The sequence below is a fragment of the Rattus norvegicus genome, chromosome 8 (genome assembly GCF_021556685.1).
Source record: "Rattus norvegicus strain SHRSP/BbbUtx chromosome 8, alternate assembly SHRSP_T2T, whole genome shotgun sequence".
In the NCBI taxonomy this organism is placed as follows: Eukaryota; Metazoa; Chordata; class Mammalia; order Rodentia; family Muridae; genus Rattus; species Rattus norvegicus.
This window is the reverse complement of record NC_141541.1, coordinates 49,092,786-49,114,840: the sequence shown is the minus strand read 5'-3', so window position 1 is coordinate 49,114,840 and position 22,055 is coordinate 49,092,786. Positions and strand designations below refer to the sequence as shown.

The following is a 22,055-nucleotide window of genomic DNA, read 5'->3' as shown; positions in this document are numbered from 1 at the left end:
ATGCACACGCATACACATACACACATACACACACATACACACACATACATACACACGCACACACACACATGCACACACACACATACACTCGCATGCACACACACAGACACACATACAGGCTGAGGAGATGGCTCAGTGCAAGCCTGAAGGCCAGAATTCAATGCTCCAGAACTCACATCAGGAAACCAAAAGTGTTGTGCATGTGCGTGTACCTGTAATGTCAGTGAGGGCGGGGGTGGCAGAGACAGAAGGATCCCTGGAAGTTCCAGGTTCAGTGAGAGTCCTTGTCTCAAAAAATAAAGCAGAAGGGTAATGGAGAGATAGCTCAGCAATTACGAGTACTTGAGGACCCAAATTCAGTTCCCAGAACTCATGCCAGAGGCTCACAACTGCCTCTAAAGGAGATATCATGGCTCCTTCTGGCTTCCAAGGACACCTGCACACATGGTACAGACACACACACACACACACACACACACACACACACACACACACTTAAAATGAAGTAGAAGGTTTAAAAACTCAACACTGACCTCTCACCTACACACACTTAACAAGTGTACACATGTGTATATATTGTTTTCAGTTCTTAGTTTTCTCTAAGGTTGAGGTGTTTCCTAGATTATTGCCAAGTGTATGAAGGATGTGTGGAAGTGGACATGGAGGATGTGTGGAGGCGGATGTGATATAGAGGATATGTGAAGTGGATATGGAGGATATATGGACGTGGATATGATATGGAGGATGTGTGAAGTGGATATGATATGGAGGATGTGTGAAGTAGATATGATATGGAGGGTGTGTGAAGTTTCTATGATATGGAGGGTGTGTGGAGGTGGATATGATATAGAGGATGTATAGAAGTGGATATGATATGGAGGATGTGTGGAAGCGGATGTGGAGGATGTGTGGAAGCGGTTACCATAACAGCTGTCTTGGGGCAAATCACACACCCTCAGCTCCCCTTCAGTCAGCTGCCTTTGTGTTTTGTCTCTGATATAATGAGGAAGAAAGAGACAACTAAGTTTGACCCAAGATTTTTTTGCAATATTATTTTTATTGTATGTGTATGGGTGTTTTGCCTGCATGTATTTTGCCAAGTGTATGAAGGATGTGTGTGCACAGTGCTTACAGAGGGCTGAAGAGGGCTCTCCCAGAATTGGAGTTACAGAAGGTCGTGAGTGCTAGGAGCTGAAGCCAGGTCTTCAGGTAGAGTAGCCAGTGCTCTTAACTGCTGTGTCCCCTCTCACGAATTCTTAGAAACAGACCCTAAACAAGACAAAAGTCTTATGGTCTGTTTCTAAGAATCAGCATGATGTAGGGCAAGTGAGGCCTGGGTCTGGTGTCTCTCAGACTTGGTCAAGATTTTTGTTATCTACTTTTGGGAAACAGAAAGAAACAGAACACTTGGGTCTGGATTGTTGTTTGTATGTTTACTGGTGCTGGCGACTGCACCCAGAGCCACGTGAGCGTGCATTCCACCACCACCAGCACCACCAACACCCCCCGGCCTCCGGTTATAATGTTAGATTTGCTGAACTCCTCTGAATTTTTAGGTTATACAATCAATCCAAGTTATTTACTGTCCCTCTGCCACATGCCTAGGGTATTTTGTCTCCAATCTTACTTTTTTTTTTTCAGAGCTGGGGACTGAACCCAGGGTCTTGCGCTTGCTAGGCAAGCGCTCTACCACTGAGCTAAATCCCCAGCCCCTGTCTCCAATCTTCCTTAAGCCCTGATGTTCTCAGGGATGTCTGAGATGGCAGGCTCAGCTTTTCTCGTTCTGCTGTTTTCAGTTTTTAGTTTTTCGAGACAGGGTTTCTCTTGGCTGTCCTAGAACTCACTCTGTAGACCAGGCTGGCTTTGAACTCAGAACTCAGAGATCCGCTTGCCTCCGCTGGGGTTAAAGGTTTGTGCCACCACCACCCAGCAGGTTAGGGTTAGGGTTAGTGTCAACTCACCTCTAAGTTCAGGGACAGGAGGACTTCTGAGTTGCTCTGAGTTCTTCAAAGGGAAGGCTGCACTGCCAGGACAGAGATACAGTAAACCAAAAATATGCTCTGCTCAAGAGCTGGGCCGAGTTTGACGATGCCCTGTACCAGGAAAAGTGGCGCTATCTTTCCCTGTATCACCACGTGCCCACCCAGAACTGAGCTTAAAAGAGATTTTTAGTGAGCAATTTTGTCTTTTGAAACAGTTTTTTTTTTAAAAAAAAACAATTCATCAGAGTATTTGGCTTGCATGAAGATCAGAGAGGGACAGGGAGTGAGAAAGGCGATCAGAGGACAAACAGACAAGCAACTGAAAGATGATTGAAGAATTAAAAACAGAAGCAAGGACCCTAATTAGAAAGCCACGGAGACAAAAATATGCATTATCAACTCTGTCCTCTTGAGGGAAACCACATTTTCCCGGCTTTTTCCCTTGGAGACTTCCAGAAGAAAATGGTTTATTTGGTTTGGTTTGGTGTTTTATTTTGAAATAAGAACTTGATCTGTAGCTCAGGTTTGCCTAGACTCACTTATATAGACCAGGCTAGCCTCAAGGTAATCCTCCATCTCAGCTTCCCCAGGGCTGAGATTTCAGCCGTGTCCCTCATACAGCAGAGCTGTTTTGGTGACTCACAGTAGCATCAGCCATCTGGCTCCTTCAATGCAACCAACACTGGCCTTAGGCCTCAGGATCAGGAACCTGGGCCACTAGAAGAACCTATACCCCTGCAAGACTCTGTCCTCTGCATGTCCTTAGAGCATCACACTTAACCTTTATAGTCTAGGCATTGATGGAGACCAAAGCTGAGAACTCTGAAGATGGGAGTCAGATTATAGAGCCTGTCTGTCACTTCCAGACTTTAGGGAAAAGCCTTCTCCACCTTTCTGGCTGTCTGGAAATTATAGGCTATAATTTCCTTCCTATGAGGTCTCTTGCTGGTGATAAAAAATGTAAAATGAATGGCTATGTTTTTTTTTAAATGTCTGGGATTATGATGCTTATATACACCAAGAGAAGAGGCACCACCCCCTTCGAGTAGGATACATCGGCCACATGGCCTGGCCTCGTGGCTGCCCTGGGGCAGCCTTTTCTGAGCTCATAGAGCAGACATGTGGCCTCCGTCTGCTCTTGGGTGGAAGCTGGTTTCTCTCTGGTTACACACACGGCTCTGTAGGAGAGACAGCTTCAGTCTTCAGGGTCTTCGTGACAATTGTAGGCTTGAAGGAAGCCTTATAGGAATGGACTGCTTTGCTTCATCAGCTGAGCCACAGAGGAAGGGCCATCCTTCCTGAGCAGACCGGCGCACTGGCTGCTCTTACAGGAGACCTGGGTTTGGTTCCCAGTACCCATGTGTCAGCTCACAATGTTCTGTAACACAGTTCCAAGGAGTCTGATGCTCTCTTCTGTTCTCCGAGGGCTCCTGTATACACAGACATCACACACATGCACATACACGCACACACACACACACACACACACACACACACAGAGAGAGAGAGAGAGAGAGAGAGAGAGAGAGAGAGAGAGAGAGAGAGAGAGAGATCCTTTATTCCCAGTAGAAGTGACTCCCCCTCGGCCTGTCTGTGAGCCTGTGTAGAAGATGACTTTCCTCCAACAATCCCCATCTACCTAGTACTTGCCACAGCCGACGGGGCAGGAGAAGTAAAATCTGAATGTCCAGCAGTTGCCCAGAGGAACTTTCCAGCTCTCTGTGAGTTCCTGAAACCCGCTTCTGAGTCCTGACAGGAAGTGAAAGCATGGCGGCTGTAGGTCTGGAAGGTTCTAGAGCACCAGGCACCTACCCATGAAACCCTGGTGAGAGAAGTGCCTTCTGATCAGAAGCCATGTCTGCCCAGAGCCTGTGACCCCAGGGACTCCTATATGCAGTGTATTTGTCACCGTGTATATAGAGTACTGTCTAGGACCTCGGGTTCAAAAAAGAATGGTAGGTGGGTCTGGTCTCATAGTCTTCTCCTTTTTTGCAGACGTTACAGGTGATCTACCCCTATTCACCTCAGAATGATGACGAATTGGAGTTGGTCCCAGGGGACTTCATCTTCATGTCTCCTATGGAACAGACCAGCACCAGTGAGGGCTGGATTTATGGCACCTCGCTGACCACTGGCTGCTCTGGGCTGCTCCCCGAGAACTACATTACCAAGGCTGATGAGTGTAGCACCTGGATCTTCCATGGGTAGGTAAACCCGCTCTCCCTTCCCATGCAGTCACTGCCTATCTGGGCTGCTGGCGGGGAGCCAGCCTAGGGCTGCTGTCCATCTCTGGCTAGAGGGCAGCAGAATCCAGTGCTGAGTGTGCATTGCCCTGTGACTTCCGTGATCTCAGCTTGTGGGAAGCGAACAGGGACATGATGCCTCACATTCTTTATTAAGGTGACACTCACCTGCCTCTCACTGCTCTGTTGTCCTTAGCCCATACTGGGGTCCAATTTCCAGAATGGTGTGTGACCAGCTTTGCCCCACATAGGGAGGAATAGGGACACAAAGTGCCTTCCTCCTTCCCAATCCAAGTGGCTCCAGTCCAGCCCCAGGTTTCACATGCTTTCTACCTTCTTTCTTCCATATGGCAATGTGGCTGAGAGGTAGAAGACCCGAACATCACTGCATTATTTGCCTACCATGGTAGTGCCTGTCTTAAGGGATCAGAACGGGTGATTCCCGCAAGTATTTTCTCCTGGAGGGAACAGATCAAAGAAGGTCCCCTGCTTGTGAGCCCAAGACAAACCACACACTCAGGCTAGGAAAGGACATTCTCTTCCTTCCTCTGCCTTATGTGACGCCCCTCCCCAGCCCACAGGCATCCAGATGTCTCATGCCCACAAACATCTGGTTTGTAGAAATGTTTCTGGAGCTGAGACTATAGAAGTCGAGTTTCTGCAGTCACCATTTTATCCCATAAAGATACATAAGGGCTGGGGTTGGGGATTTAACTCAGTGGTAGAGCGCTTGCCTAGCAACCGCAAGGCCCTGGGTTCGGTCCCCAGCTCCAAAAAAAAAGAAAAAGAAAAAAAAAGATACATAAGGGCTGATAGAGACCGAGTTGGTGAAATGTGGCTGCTCACGCCAGTAATTCCAGTGCTGAGAAAGTAGAGACAGGGTGTGGAGGGGTCAGCCAGTCTAACCTACTTGGTGAGTCTGAAGACAGTGCCTTAAAAAGAAGAAGAAAGGTGAAAGGCTACTAACGTAGGAAAGGCACTTGCCGTAGAGCCTGATGACCCAAGTCCAAACTGTAGGGCACACATGGTGGAAGGTAAACCCAGTCCACTACATACATACACACATACACTGCAACATGCACACAGACTCAAAGATGGATGGATGGATGGATGGATGGATGGATGGATGGATGGATGGATGGGTGAGCTCAGATCCTAGCACCTATAAGGTGGCTCACAAACAGCTGTAACTCCAGCTCTGAAAGATCTGATGCCCCCCTCTCGCCCCCAAGGCCCCCACATATATACTCACACAGATGTATATACACACATAAATAAAAAAATAAATACATTTTTAAGAAAGATACACTAAGGAACTCATGGTTGTCTTCTGTCCAACCCCTACCAACACACACACACACACACACACGTACAATACAGTCATGCATCATCTGTGGCATTTGGGTCAGGGTTGGCCCTTGTGCATTGTAATGGTCCCTTAAGTTGTGTCACAGCACCCTAGCAGCTTAGTCTAAGCTCACTCTGATGCTCTTCAGACAAGCCACCAGTGGTTGGCTCCTTGGAACATCGCCCCCGAGAGTAGCTCATGCATAGGCTGAGATGATGCTTAATGAAGCACAGTTCATGAGTGGTGATTTTAGCAGTGGCTGTGTGTGGGGGCAGGGTACACACATAGAGTTCCACCGGCCCCTGTGAGACCCACCATCTAGACCTCCTCCCTGAACTAGGATTCAGACTCCATCGGGTGGGGGTGGGTGGGGAGAGGAGGGACAACTAACCTCACCCAGGCCACCATGGAAAGCCTATGTGTCACCTCCCCCAGGGCACCGCAGAAGGTCTGTATGTCATCTCCTTTTACTTTGAAGATAACTGTTGATGTTATTTCTTGGGAGCTTTGTTTGAAATTAAATTCTCAGGTGCAGGGGCTAGGCATTGAGACTCTGACTAAGAAGATGAGTTTCAGTTCAGTTATATTCAAATCCCACCTCTCATATACCAGCAGTGCAAACCTCACCCAAGTTGAATTACTACTCTGGGCCACCGTAAAAGAGCTAATCATTGCACACACAGTACAAACTGTGGTAGTGACCACAGTGAAGACCTCCTCCCTGAACTAGATCTATGGTGGCTGGACAGCAGTACCGTCTACAGAATACCCGTTAGTGCTTTTGCTTATTCTTTGATTGCTTGTGTTTACCGGACCTCGTTAAGCTAAATGTCTCTTCCATAAAAATGGCCTGACCAGTGAGCTAAACATTACTCCTTAGTCCCAGAGGTAGGAATGACACACAGAGGCATAGCTCAGGCCCACTGTGAGAGAAGCCTTCTCGTGCCTAACCAAAGGTGGGCAGTCATGGGGAGACACGGGAGCTGTCTGGCTTGATGCTGACCAGCTCCGAGGAAAGTTCTAGAGAGGGTTCAGACAGTGTACAGGGACATAGGAGGACAGTTGGCTTTTATGCCTCTCCCCACCCAGTGCTCCGTTGTCTTCTGAATACCTAGGAAAATGGTTTCTTTCTCACCGCTCTTCCTGGTGGTCATTTGTTTCTGAGTGTCCCTAAGTCCCTTCTGGGTGATGCTGACCCCTTGTCCTCTAGAGTAGGGTGACCTGCTGACCGTCACACAGGCCTAGCATGTTCTAGGCAGGAGCCTGAGTTTTCCTGCTCCCTGAGAAGGAGATCTCCATGTCAGGCCCACTTCTTCTCCACCCTGGTCTGACATTTCCCCCCAGGCCACTCAGGGGGAGCCGGGCCTTTTGATTCTAGTGTCATTGAAGATGGGAAGGAAGCTGCCATTTCCCCTCACCAAGGGAACTGGAGAGAGGAAAGGCCCCATCATTTTCTTCCCAGCTGTGATACAATAAAGAACTGACAGACGTGGGCATGGGAGATATCAGCATGATTCCAGACAGCTAGACATTGGAGGCCCGGAGCTTTGATGAGCCAGACAGGAAAACCAAAGTTCCTTCGGTCGTGTGCCATTCGGGAGGTTCTCTGCTTAAAATAAAGGAGAACAGCTGGTCTATTAGCTGGGTGTGAGTGGCTCAGCTTTCCTTGGGCTACAGTTACTTAAATTTACCCATAACAGGTTTAATTAGGCTGCATATCATACTAAAGAGACACGGCTCTCTTGAGCTACAGGCTCCTGGTTCTACCTCATAGGCTCTGAACAATGATCTACGAGGAGCAGGTCACAGCACAGGGGCTCCTGGTGCATCTGATGTGCACAGGGCTGCAGATCTCTTTTCCAGGGTCTGACACCTCTGCCTGAATATGTAGTCAGGCTGAGGACAGAGCTCCCTGGCAGAGTGCTTGCCGAGCATGCATGCCAGAAGCTCTGGGTTTGATCTTCAGTATCATAGAGACTCCATGGGGTGGCACACACCCATTATCCCAACACTCAGGAAGTGGGCACAGGGTGACCAGGTGTCTGAAGCCAGCCTTGGCTGTATGGGGAGTCGGAAGCCAGGCTAGACTCTATGAAACCCTGTCTCAGATGAAAGCTAAAATCAGCCTATCATTTGTAGAGAGAACACAGGGACAAACGTGTCCATAGTAATAAAACCATATGGTTTATTGAGAAGAAAAAAGCAAACCAAAACCCAAGCAACTCCTGACCTCTGACCTGACCGCGCCACTCGACCGTATTTACCCGCAGGACCTGAAGGCGACATACAGTGATGTTTATTAAAGGGCTGTTCACAGTAGCTAAGTCACGAACTAGATGTAAGCGGAGGAACGAGTAAAGAACACGTGGTGAATATATGCAGTGGAATTTGAATTAGCAAAAACAAAAAAAAAAATGTCATAAGTGACCTAAGTCAGACTCAGGGAGACAAATACTTTTTTCTCTTGCCAGTCATAAATTTTATGTAGGTACATAAAAGCACACACGTGTACATACAGATGTACACGTGACATGGATGTAGAAGTGAAACTGTTTAAAGGAGGTTGGGGACTGTCTCAGTTAGGGTTTTACTGCTGTGAACAGACACCATGACCAAGGCAGCTCTTATAAGGACAACATTTAATTGGGGTTGTTTACAAGTTCAGAGGTTCAGTCTTATTAAGGAGGGAGTGTGGCAGCATCCAGGCAGGCATGGTGCAGGAGGACCTGAGAGTTCTACACCTTCGTCTGAAGACTGCTAGAAGACTGACTTCCAGACAGCCAGGATGAGGGTCTTAAAGTCCACACCCACCGTGACACACCTCCAAATAGTGCCACTCCCTGGGCCAAACATATTCCAACCACTATAGGGACTAATGGGAGAGGCATGTGAGGGCAGAGGGAGTAAAGGGAGAAAATGTGACCAACGTACATTGTGAACTATTTTGGAAAAAGGTATCTGTGTCCCCCTCCCCTTCCCCAACCACCAGACAGGGGTCTCTGTGTAGTCCTGGCCGTCCTGGAACTCACAGTGTAAAGCAGGCTGACTTCACACACAGAGTTCTGCCTACCAGAGTATTAACTGTGTCACCTCGCCCAACACCAGAGTACTTGCATAGCAACGGCCTCATGAAACTCAGTACTGTGTACACTGAGTATGTGTCAACAAAACTGGCTGTGGGTAATTTCTTTTTTAAAAACCAGTTGGCTTACTGATTTTAGAAAAGATGAAAACGTTCAAAAGGAAAGTTGTAATAAGCATACAGTGTTAAAGGTGGATATTGACTGCAGAGTGGGTCCTTGTTCACTTGCCCAGATTGTCGGGTCTAGAGATGTAAAAACGCAGACTTGGTAGGGCACACTGGGCCTTTCCGAGAGCAAGAAAGTAAAGATTCAAATACTTCCCTTTGAGACTGCCCAGTGACCCAGGAGATCTTTGTTAGTGCTGCCCAACAACCATATTTAAATAGTGGCTCTCATTACATGAAGGGCTGGGAAAGTCTTCTGTGTGTGTGGATTGCAGGGTGGAATATTTGCCTAGCTCTGCTCCAGGCCCGATCCCCTCCTGGCCCCGGTAGTTACAGTGGCATAGTCAGAAATCAGTTTTCATGGTTCACAGCTCCAAACATCCAGCAAGCGTCAGATCCTCTGAAATAACCCAGTCTCTAATCATCTGCTTGGCGTTGCCATGAAGGCCAGTACAGTGCAGGAGACTGACAAGGTCCGGGTTAAAGGATAAGGGTCATGCTCCTGAGAACCTCAGGGCCACAGGCAAGGCATGCTGGGAACACATTTCCACTCGCATTCCTCAGATGGAAATAGCCACTGGAAAGATTAAAGGCGACGGGAACTGTTTATTTCCCCGCAGCAGCGACAGAAAGAGCTGGAACAGTGCTACATAATTGATACCTCATTATTCTTTAACATGTCTCTGCTGCCAACCCCGCGTGCAGCGTTCTAATAAGCCTAGAATCACTGGACCCCATCCCTGCCCACAGGCACGGGTGCATCTGTTCTCAGCTCTGAGAACTGTCTGCCCTTGTTTATTAACGGCGTGAGACTTCAGTGAAAAAACAACAACATGTTCTTGCCTGGGGATGGGGTGCTTCCTACTTAAATCCCCAAACACGCATGACCAGACGGTGCTTTGGGCTAATTCCCATACTCCTGCGTCGCTTCAGCATGAGCAACTGTTGACTCCTGTCCGGAGCACTTAACCCTTTCCTCCCCTCTGCAGTTCCTGTTCTATCTTGAATACGGTATCATCCAGCGCACTCGCATTTGGCGATGGGGCGTTAGAGAGGCGGCAGTATGAGGATCAAGGACTTGGGGAGACTACACCCCTCACTATCATTTGTCAGCCCATGCAGGTAAGGCCAACCATGGGGGTCACATCCCTGAATCTAATCCTGATGGTTTTGTTTGTTTTGCTTTGCTTTTCGAGACAGGGTTTCTTTGTATAGTCCTGCCTGTCCTGGAACTCACTTGGTAGACCGGGCTGGCCTCTAACTTAGATATCCTCCTGCCTCTGCCTCCCGAGTACTGAGATTAAAGGCAAATGCCACTACCATCCAGCCAATCGGGATGCTTTGAGGACCATCCTCAGCGTTGACCCTGCTTCTTCCAAAGGATCTCTAATGAGAGGGGAGTGCACAAGATCATAAAGACACAACAAGGGGTTGGGGATTTAGCTCAGTGGTAGAGCGCTTGCCTAGGAAGCGCAAGGCCCTGGGTTCAATCCCCAGCTCCGAAAAAAAGAACCAAAAAAAAAAAAAAAAAAAGACACAACAATCCAAAACTACGAAGAGATAGGTATGCGGTACTAACTGTAGATATTGCCGTGTGAATTTGAGCTTGGAAGCAAGGGCATCCCAAAGAAGAGGCCGTCTCTCTTTCTACTTGGATTAGTAGAGTGAGGTTCTTAGCATAGTGATGGGAATTGAACTCAGGACCTCTGGAAGAGCAGTCAGTGCTCTTAACCGCTGAGCCACCTCTCCAGCCATGCAATTCCCTTGGCATAGTGAGAATTCAGTATACTGGTGACATTTTGGGGACAGGCTGGAGAAGGGAGTAGGAGTCATCAAGCAGAACTGAGACAAACTGAAATTTCAACATATGAAGGATTGAAAGGGGGGGTGAGCTTTGTCTGGAGCCCAGGGTTTGCATTAAGCAACATCAGAAGAGCAGGTGGCATAGTTCCCAGTGCCAATCCACACATTAGCCCTGGCAAAGCAACAGGAAGCCAATGGAAGAGTGTTGGCCCGCCATGACCCAGCAACCTGAGGCAACTGGGACGATCCGGCGCATCAGCAAGAAGGACGTGGAGACATCCATGCACTTCCACTAGCAGCTGTGGAAACCAGTACTTGGCTCAACTTGTCTGAGTCACCATATGTAGCGCAGCGAGCGGTACCCCCCCATACCCCGAACCCCCAGGACCATTCTGGAATGCCAATTCCAACGAATGGATGGAATGCATATGCCAACATGTATGCAGCCCAGATCGCAGCACACGTGATGATTAGAATATGCAAAGTCTGGCTACAGAGGTGGCTCAGCAGTTGAGAGCACTGACTGTTCTTCTGGAGGTCCTGAGTTCAATTCCCAGGCCCCCACATGCTGCCTTATAACTGTTAATTCTGTGAGCACTGCAGGCACATGAGTAACAAATAGTGCAATTGTAGATAAAAAGAGCACGCAAAGCAGAAGGCTGAAAGTAAAATAGGCACAAGGCAGACACGTGTGTGACGGTAACATTCCTCCCTCCTGGAAAGAGCTGATGATGCATCTCTTTGGAGGAAACGGCTGTCTCTCTAGGTGTCTGTCTCTACATTAACGGCTGGCTTGACCCGTGAACTGTACCTTATGTAACACTCCTGTTGCGGTAAAGGGAAGCAAAGAGCATAGGTTTTACATAATCCCTCATACTTCAGAGCACCCACAGATACCTCATGGGAGCCCGAGAGTAACTTGTGAGGTCTGGGGGATGAGTCTCACTTCACACGCAGGCCAGACTAACGTCATGGCTGTCAGGGAGATCGTCAGGAGTTTTCCTTGAGTTCGGCTCTCTGGGCAGGCACACGGGGCCATCTGTGATGCCTCGAGTCTCCTTACTCTTGGCCTTACGTCCTCTGTAGCCCCTGAGAGTCAACAGCCAGCCTGGGCCCCAGAAGCGATGCCTCTTTGTCTGTCGGCACGGGGAGAGGATGGACGTTGTGTTTGGGAAGTACTGGCTATCCCAATGTTTCGATGCCAAAGGTGAGTCTCTCCGTTTATCCGCTCTGACTCTCTGTCGTTTCGCTTACCCACAGTTAACCATTAACGGTCTAAGCCTAGTAAGTGGGAAAGTCCAAAATGAGCTGTCTCAGGGTCTCTATTGCTGCCACAAAACACCATGACCAAAAAGCAAGTTGGGGAGGAAGGGGTTAATTAATCTTACAGCTCCATCATTGAGCCCAGGGCAGGGACTCAAACAGGGCAGGGACTCAAACAGGGCAGGACCCTAGAGGCAGGAGGTAGTGCAGAAGCCATGGAGAGGAACTGCTTACTGGCTTGCTCAGCCTGTTTTCTTACAAAAGTCAGGACCTCCGCCCAGGGATGGTGCCACGCACAGTGGGAAGGGCCCTCCCACATCAATCGGTAATTAGGAAATGCTCTACAGGCTTGTCTACACTGCTGGTTAGAGGCGTTCTCTTACGTGGAGTTTCCTCCCCTCAGATGAAGTAAAATTAGCCAGCACACAAGCAGTGTGTATGGGTTATATTGTAATCCCGCCATTCTGGGTCACGTGATAAAATCTCAGGCTCCTCAACTGTGTCCCACCCAGGTCACCATCCCTTTCTCCAGTGTTTCCACAGTATAAATGCTCCCCACCTACTCGTTGGTTTTCAGATCTACTGTCAGAGTATCACAGTATCGTTTGCCTCTCCCCACTTGATCACACAGATACAGTATCCTTTCATAAGAAGCTGGAGTATAATACAATAAGATGTTTTGTGCAAGCCATCTATGTAACTTTACGGTGTATCATTTTACTGTTCCTCATTACTGTGGCTGACTTACAAGTTAAATGTTATCATAGGGGTGTCTGTGTGGGTAAAAACATAGTCTGCCTATGCTTTCAGGCATCTAGTGGGGCTCTTGGGATGCAACTCCTGGTTCTAGGGAGGACTGCTGGTGGTTGGTGGCCTACACAGCAATGCATACCTGTCGCGGCCTCTAGGGGGCACTGTCAAGCTACTTTTTATGTACAATGGGTCATTTTGACGTAGTTAGAAAATTCCTGGAATCTAAGTCTTAAGTTCTTCTTGATTGTTTCAACTCTTAGGGGAGAGATCTGCATTCTTGTCCCCATTCTATAAACTGAGGTATCAGGGAGCAAAGAGTAGCTGTGTCTGGCCCATGTTCATACAGCCAAACAGTTCAGACACATGAACTGATTCTGTGGCCAGAATTCCTGACTTAAATCTTCGTGGGCCCATCCAGTTCAGTTTCCCCCTTGAGTAGCATCTTAAGAATAGGAGCCCTGCCTTTGTCTAGTTGTTATATTTACTGAGAAATCCCCCCGTTTCTGTCATCAGCACATGGTAGCGGGTTGTAAGTCAATCTTCTGAAGAAAAGGTGTCAGATTCGGTATTTCCCACTGGCTTCAGATAGTTTGATTCAGTGTCTTTGACCAAGAAGGAGGAGGGGTCGGGACCACTGAAGAAAGTTTCAAGTAAACAAGAAGTCTATATAGCTTTTATTTGATCTTCTTCCCCTAGGCCGCTACATACGCACCAACCTGAACATGCCTCACAGCTTACCTCAGCGGAGCGGCAGTTTCCGGGATTACGAGAAAGATGCTCCAATCACTGTGTTTGGGTGTATGCAAGCAAGACTAGTGGGTAAGGGCTCTCTGTGATGGTGTAGCATCTCCTGGCTCCCTCAACAGACCCCCAACACGGGTGTGCAAACGCACTTGGAGGGACTTTCCTTTTTGTTTGTTTGGTTGGATGTTTGAGACAGGACCTTAGGCTGGCCTAGAACATCAGATGTTCCTGGCTCAGCCTTCTGAGGGCTGGGATTACAGGTAGGCCCCTGCTGGTTGCAGATGTGGCCGCTGCTGAGGAATGAGAGAAAGAAAGTTAGGCTTGGTTTACTTACTGGTGTAGTAGATGTATCAGCTGTTAGCTCAGGACAGCAGCATCTGTCAGCATGGTGTAAGAAGATGGGAGGGTAAGGAAGCAGTGCAGGGGCATTGCTGAATTTGCAGAGGCCCAGTGACATTTTGAATCTGAAGTATTTTTCTGTACTGGTTGTACAGAAACCATGCCTTGCACTCTTCAGTCATTTAATGTGCACTTACTGGTCATTTGCTTTGGGCAAGTCCGTGGACTAGATAACAGAGACCCCAGGACAAAGTTACATGGAAACACATGTGTGTGTTGTGGATGACGATCAGACTACAAGGCTGACTGAATAGCAAACTCTGCACAGAGGGTGAGGAGAATATTGAAGAAAGAAAGAAAAAGGGTAGAACAAAGCAATGAGAGAGGGAGGAAGGGAGGAGAAAGAAGAAGAAGAGGAGGAGGAGAAGAAGAAGAAGAGGAAGTGGAAGAGGAAGAAGAGGAGGAAGAAGAGGAAGAAGAGGAAGAAGCGGAGGAAGAAGAAGAAGAAGAAGAAGAAGAAGAGGAAGAGGAAGAGGAAGAGGAAGAGGAGGAAGAGGAAGAAGAAGAGGAGGAGGAGGAGGAAGAAGAAGAAGAAAAAGAAGAAGAAGGAGAAGAAGAAGAAGAAGAAGAAGAAGAAGAAGAAGAAGAAGAAGAAGAAGAAGAAGAAGAAGAAGAAGAAGAAGAAGAAGAAGAAGAAGAGACGATTAAGAGGCAGGGGGAGCTGGGGCCTCGAGTTGGAGTCATCTGAGTGAAGAAGGAACAGAGGGGGAGGGGGAGGGGTCCTTAGTGTAGAGGACAATTACCAAAATCACACAGGTCAGACGTAGCATCGAGAGATCCGTGCAAGACATAGTCAATGAGTAAAGGTGCTTACAACAAAAGCCTTGTGACCTGAATTCAATCCCCAGAACCTACGTAAACGTGGAAGGAGGGAACTAATTCCATAAAGTTGACTTCTGACCTCCATATGCGCTCATGCTCTCTCCCCTCTTCCCTTCTCCTCCCCTCCCCACTAATAAATACATAAAAATAAATAACGTTAACAGTACAGGGGATGGGAGCTCTTCTTTCTAGAGCACAGGTTGAGAGAAGGGGCTGTCAAGACAGAAGACATTGACAGCACATGGGGATACTTAAAGTTTACTTTGTAGAGAAAAGAAGTGAACCACAGGAGGAAGCATTGAAGTGTTAGAGTGTTGGCTGTTGGGTTTGGACTGTGGGTTAGCAGACTGGAATTGTAGCAATGTCTGACTGTTACAGTATCAGTCATCTCCCTGGTAACACAGAGCTGAGGGGGTGGGGTTGTTTAGCATCTCCCTTGTAGAGGTCAGAGCCTTATCCTGTTGGTAGACCTCCCCTAACAGGGCATTTTGCTGCATGCTGGCCCCAGAAAGAAGAAAAGGAGGCTGCAAGAAGAGGCGTGTTGCTCCACCCTCTCCATGGAAGCGCTAATGAAGGGTCCGACTGATACTAGGCTCTCTGTGAGCTCCTACTGGGAAAGGGAGGATTATGGGTCTGCTTGGCACCGTTCCATTGAGGTGAACCCATCATGCTGATTCTCTGATGATTTGCTCGGCAGGTGAAGCCTTGTTAGAAAGTAACACCGTCATTGACCACGTTTATTGCTCACCATCCCTACGCTGCGTTCAGACCGCACATAATATATTGAAAGGTAAGACTCCTGGCGGGGTAGAGGCCACGTGGTCCACCCCTCCACTTCCCGTCAGTTACTGCAGAGTCATGGAGCTTCAAAAATGGAAAGTTTGGGGGTTGGGGATTTAGCTCAGTGGTAGAGCGCTTGCCTAGGAAGCGCAAGGCCCTGGGTTCGATCCCCAGCTCCGAAAAAAAGAATTAAAAAAAAATGGAAAGTTTGCTTTGTTTTTTGTTTGTTTGTTTGTTTGTTTGTTTGTTTTTGAGACAGGGTGTCAAGGTGAGGTGTAACCTAGGTTACCCTCGAACCTACAGCAATCCTCCTGCCTCAGCCTCCTGAAAGCTAGGGTTATATTATAGGCTTGAGCCACCATAGCTCACCGAAATCTGGAACTTTTATGGAGGCTTCTTTTACAAGGTGATGGTGACCTTGCACAAAGGTCACACTCCTGACAGTATAATCCAGAGAAAGGGAAATATTACTCATTTTTCCTTAAGGACTTCATGCTGTCTTGGATGGATTGTGGCTGTACAGAATATTTACATCTTTTACCGAGAGGATCCCTTTTGTGTTTAAGCAGTGGGGCCATCTTGCCCCGCTTTCAGATGTTTTCAGTAGTAGCCGAACAGTTGGGTGTTCTACACCATCACCACCTTAGTTTATTCGGTTAATTGGGAAGACTTATGTATTCATTCATTTTCGTTCATTCATTCATTCACTCACTCATTCATTCATTCATTTTTTGAGACATGGTCTCACTGTGTAGCTTTGGTTGGTCTGGAGCTCTCTGTGTAGACCATATTGGCTTGACACTCACAGAAATCCATCTGCCTCTACCTCCCACGTGCTGGGATTAAAGGTACACACTACCATGCCCTACAAACTGGAAGGTTTTCAAAGTTCCATTGCTGTAAAAGCACTCAACTTTCATGCTGAAATCCATGAGCATTTGCACTGGGGCAATCTCCCTTCTCACCCCATTGGAAGGAAGACTGGCCAGACAAACAAATGAGCCAGAAATAAAGAAGCCAGCAAGGCATTGGACACAACACTCGAGTCCTCGGTTCTTCAACCTTAAGGAAATCTTCCTCTCAGTATGGAGTCATCTGTATGTTAATTGCACACAGAGAAACCAGACTAAATGCAATGCCAAGAGAGTTAAGCAAATATAAAGGAAAAATGTATACTCTGAAGGAGTCACATGATGATAAAACAGAACTTGAACACTGTCCCATGTAAATGCTCAACATCTGGTTCCCAGATCAGCAAAACGAGTACTGGATGTGATGTTCAAGTAGAGTGTAAGCTACTGCACAGTAGTCAGTGCCAAGAGAGTAGCTGGAAGTGCTGAGTGTGAGGCTTTGTTTTGTAGGAAATCGTGGAATTTACTATAGACAGAAGAGTTGTAACACAGAAATGAACTGGGCGTGGTGGTGCACACCGGTAGTCCCAGCACTCCAGAGGAAGCTGAGACAGGAGGATTAAGAACTTGTGGCAGGCCTAGGGTCTGCAGCAAGACTTTTGTCTCGAAAGGCAAAAAGAGAGTCAAAGGCTTGGACAAATTGAGTAATGGCTGGTGGAAGGTAGAGTTTCCCTTAAATCAGGTAACAGCCAGCATACAAGGAAGAGGTGCAGCCAGAGTAATAGATGCACATGTTGGTAAAACAGAAATTTTATTTTATTTTTTCAACACATGCTTTATGCATAGCTGTACAACTTACATATTAAGTAACACTGTAAAACACAACATTTACAAACCTTATCCAAACCTGTGTGCTTCCGACTTATGTAAGTCATTGAGTCCAGTAAGAATTGAATAACTGCCTTGTAATTTTAAAACATTTTTTGAGATGGTAGTATAATGACATCATTACCCCTTTCATTAGTTCCTCCCAAACTATCCCCACACCTCTCCCTGCTGCCCTGCGTGTTTTCGGGACTGAGCGTTTAGTATTGGACAGCCAAACAACATGCTTTTCCCTGGAGAAGACCACCACTCCCACTCTGAGCATTCCCCAGTTACCCAGAATTCCTTGTGTAGGGTTGAGGCCTCGTGGTCCTCCTCCATGCCCCTCCACCCTCATATTGGTTTCGTCCTTGTTCAGCCTCATCTTTAGGCAGTCATGTGTGCGAAGCGTCATGGGTGTGGCTTCTCATATTCCTAGGAGACACAATCTGTAGCAAACTCCCAGATCCTCAGTTTCCTCCAATCTTTCTGGTTCCTCTTTCCCAATGTTCCCTGAGCCTTAGGTGTGGGAGTGTTTGTAGATGTGTCCATTGGGGCTGGGCTCCACAACTCTGCAATTGATTGGTTGTGGTTTTCTGTAATAGTCTCCATCTGGTGCAAAGAGAAGTGTCCATGGTGAAGGGTGAGGACACACTTATCTGTGGGTATAAGGACAGATCTCTCGTATGTGGTTGAGGAATGTGCTGGTTTAATAAATTGTTGATTAAATTGTTGGTTCTGTCCTCCAAGATCCATAATTTCGCTAGCCCTGAGTACTTAGCTAGGCTTCTGGTATCAGGCATGGTTTCCCTCTTGTTTAGTGGATCTTAAGAAGCCCAATTAGAGAGCCACTGGTTGCTGCCATAGCATGGATGCCACTGCTACACCGTTAGGGTTATCCTGACCTGCTCATCATCAATGTGGCTCAGAGACATTGTAGCAGTAGGACTTACAATTTCTTCCCCCTTTTGAAGGCTTGCATGGTATATCCTGGTCCTGTTTTACATCAGTTTATCCTGCGGTTCGTTTTCCCGTTGACAATATGGTGGGACTCGCCTCATCTTAATTTTACTTCCTCCCTAAGGTTTACAACAAGACAATCACTTGAAGATTCGGGTCGAGCCAGGCCTATTTGAATGGACAAAGTGGGTTGCTGGGAGCACATTGCCAGCATGGATGCCTCCATCAGAGCTAGCAGCAGCCAACCTGAGTGTTGATACAACCTACAGGTAACCTTTGACTTGCTGTCTCCCTAGGGCCCTGTGTCCTGGGCTGTCACCAGGCCATGTTCATCAAGACGATGACGGACCTAGCAAGGCCTACAGGGAGTTCACAGTGCGGGAACCCAAGCTATGATTTTAGGAAACCAAACTGGGGGACATCCAGTGCTTGTTGGTATTTAATATTAGCATAGATTATATCTACTTCAGTGTAAGGGTAAAGCCACTCAGTATGTTAGGGGCATACACAAGTGGTCAGAACACAGCTCAGTGGATTAGGGACGTGACAGTGTGTCACCTTCCATTTTCACTTTAAATTTTCCAAATCACTTGCTCTTTTATCCTTTTGAGACAGGGTCTCATTATGTAGCCAGGCTAACCTGCAACTATGATTCCCCCTCTCTCTGTCTCCCAATTGCCATGACTACAGGCATGGGCCACCACTGGATTTTTATTTCTTCTTTCTATGATCCTGGAAAGTAAAAGTGAATAAGATATGTGTGTATGCATGGTGTGTTGGGGTGTGTGTGTGTGTATGTGTGTGTGTGTGTATGTGTGTGTGTGTGTGTACTCACACATGCAAGCAATCTACTGAGCTATGTCCCCAGCCCAGATAGCCATTTTCATGTATGAGGCTCCAAGTGACAATGCATTGAAATAATAATAGCATTATTATTATAAAAATTAACATCTATTAATATCTATTACTATTTTTCTATGTCAGGTTCTGTGTGTTCTGTCTTGGAGTCATTCTCCTCATCCATTGCTGTCTTTATTAGACCATATGCTATGCTAGGTTTTCGGGTTTTTGTTCTTGTTTGTTTGTTTGTTTGTTTGTTTTTTAATGCTCCTAGTGAACACTCTGCATGCCTAGTAAAGAATTAACCAATAGTAACACAGTGACAACACCATTCAAAAACCCACCCACACACTGAGGAAGGCCAGTCTGGAGATTAAACTCCTCTGTCTTAGAGCATGCTGCGGTAACTTATTACCCCAATAAGCCCATATAAAACAGACATGCAACACGGTTATTTTTTATAAGGTATATATCTAAATTGGGCATATCTATCACTCTATTGATTTATTCCCCAGCTGCGAGGCCCCTTGTTACTTGTGACTTCTCCAGGCCACGTGGTTCCACTCCGTCTTCCATTCATCTCCTCTTCCTCTGCTCGCCGAGACCTCCCATCCCGCCTTTCCCTTCCATTGGCCAATCATCCCGCTCTAGCCTTTATTTGACCAGTCAGAAGGGGGAGAAAGTTTGGTGAGATCACCCGAGTATATGATGAGATCGCATGAGTGTGTGACCTACTCCTCGTTGGGGGAAGCCTCTCTTGAGGAAGTAGAATTAACATCGAAATACAAACAGCACCAGGGCAACCCACAACAAGAGCAGAATTTGGCAAAGTGACCAGTCTGCGTGGAACGTTCTCCTGTTCTCTACTCTCCCCCCATTTCAAATACAAGTGAGTCACCGGACAGGATGGGAGAGAGTCCTTCTTCTCCGTTCACTTTTCTACTCACTGGGCAAGAGCTAAAATATCCCAGCCTCTCAGCCTGGTGCTACTCCAGGTCTTAAGGGAATTAGCTTTCACTGACATAACATTATGTCTATTGAATCAGACTCTTCACTAATGAGCTTCACCCTTTGCTCTGTCCTATCTCTGGCTACTCCTTTTCTTTTTGTTGAGGGAAATAGCAACAGAATACTGTCCACATACCAGCAGCCTTGTTACTGACATTGGTAAAGTAATTTTCTCTCTCTCCATCCAGCCCCATCCAGGTCATCTTGGGATGGGTAGGTTCTAGTTTCCACTGGGCGTGTGTCCTACAACATTTCCCAAGATGGCCTAAAAAGTTCTGCAAATGCTTCTTTGTTGAGTTTCTCAGCATACCCAGGCCATACTCATGTGGGCAGGATGAAGGCTGGGAATTCCTAGATCAAGACATGGTTCTTGTTCCAGGTTTCCTTTACCCTTTTAAAATTCAATGTAACAGGCCTTAAAAACTCTTGACCCGGCACACAGATTGTTCACCTAGGAGCATTAAAAAAATGCTAGAGACAGCAATGGGTCAGGAGGAGAATGACTCCAAGGCAGAACACACAGGACCTGACACACAGGAAAATTTCTGTCAATTTTCTGTCAGTTTTGAGTGGAACTGAGAAGCCTCTAATCCCATGGAAAAGTTGAGAAAAACCAAACGTAAAAGCTATGAGAGGCCTAGAGTAGAGTTAACTACAGTGTCATAAATGGAACCAAATGAATAGATCTTTGGAGCAAGTAAATGAAGCTCATATGGTGACATGGAGAACAGCCCCGAGAGTCAGTATAATTGGAGTCAAGTGTGCTCTGCTTAAATAGCCCGGGCTCTGGGGCTCAGCGGTGAAGGGCATCTGCTGCTCTTGCAAAACTCAACTTGGTTCTCAGCACCCACATGGCTGCTCACAACTGTCTGTCACTCCATTTCCAGATGATCTGATGCTTCTTCTGACCACCTCATGCTCTTGTACACACAAGGTACACTTAATATATACCTGGTCACATACACAAAGTTAAGTAAGTAAGTAACAAAAAAGAGTCTTGGCTTCTTGCAACCAGGACCATACAGAACAGGAGGGAAGGGCTGGAAGCTGAGTGTGGGAACTGTCCCAGGCTGGTGACTCATATCTAACCATCTTCCACAGGAACAAGAGCAGCCTGTGGGCTGTGTGTAGAAAGAAGACTAGGGAGCTGGGCCAAGATTGTAAGAGAAAAAAAACAAAAAGAAAATATTCTACCAACTGGGAAGCACTTCAAAGCAGGGTACAGGGTCCTGATGCTTGGTGTGGGGTGGGGGAGGACTGAAGGAAGTCATAGATGTGGGGTGTAAGTGAGGTAAGCTTTGGATGAAGCTCAAGGCAAAAGCCTGCACTATGGTTGGACCAGTATAGGTTGGAGAAGAGGCAGCCATGAGAGAATGCTTGGAAAACCACCATGGAGCACTTAAGCTATAAGTACAGAAGTGGTTGGGAGTTGACCTGACTCTAACCACATTGCAGGACCTTGTAGGTGTAGCTTGAAGTGTGATAGGCCCTGCTTATAGGAGAAACTTAGGCTTTGTCCCATAACCATCAGGACACCCTTCAGGATGCTGGGAGGAACCAAACGCAAGAACAGATGAGGAGCTAGGTCCTAGGATCCCATTTTTCATTTACACAAATCTCAAATATGGCAATGTGGTCTCACCCATAAAATGACTCCCTGACCATATAATGTGGCTTTTTATTACAGAATGTGGGGAAAGGGGAGTTCCTGGGAGACAGGGTAAGTTGAATGACAGTGGAACTGTATAAGAGATGGGGTGCAAAGAGGAGGCCAGGAAGAAGAGTTCATTCCAGAACAAAGATGTCCATCCCTAAGTGGTGGTCACCCTTCCCTCTATCTTTCCTTCAGAGAACAGTCAAGTAGTGAGAATCAGGAAGCTTTCTCCCAGGAGCAATGTGCCTGCTGAATGGTTAGAAAAATAGGTTTCCTCCAAACACTACAGTATTAGCCTTCCTGAGAGTAAAATAGAGCACTGAATGGGCAATCTTACAGGATGTTTGCTTGGTTGGTTGGTTGGTTGGTTGGTTGGTTGGTTGGTTGGTTGGTCATTTGGTTGGTTGGTTTGTGGTTTGTTTCTTTGGTTGGTTGGTTGGTTGGTTGGTTGGTTGGTTGGTTGGTTGGTCGGTTGGCTGGTTGGCTGATTGTTT

General features: G+C 47.1%; 1 protein-coding gene across 4 annotated transcripts in view; it reads left to right on the top strand.

The window, feature by feature from the left end:
- Positions 1 to 22,055, top strand: part of Ubash3b (ubiquitin associated and SH3 domain containing, B) — a 146,513-nt gene that overhangs the window by 116,112 nt on the left and 8,346 nt on the right. For all 4 annotated transcript variants that reach the window (XM_087561862.1, XM_087561864.1, XM_087561863.1 and 1 more), the window contains 6 exon segments: positions 3,978 to 4,186; positions 9,810 to 9,942; positions 11,710 to 11,830; positions 13,336 to 13,458; positions 15,302 to 15,394; positions 18,184 to 18,328. In XM_087561862.1, coding sequence (XP_087417988.1) covers positions 3,978 to 4,186; positions 9,810 to 9,942; positions 11,710 to 11,830; positions 13,336 to 13,458; positions 15,302 to 15,394; positions 18,184 to 18,328 — 824 coding nt within the window.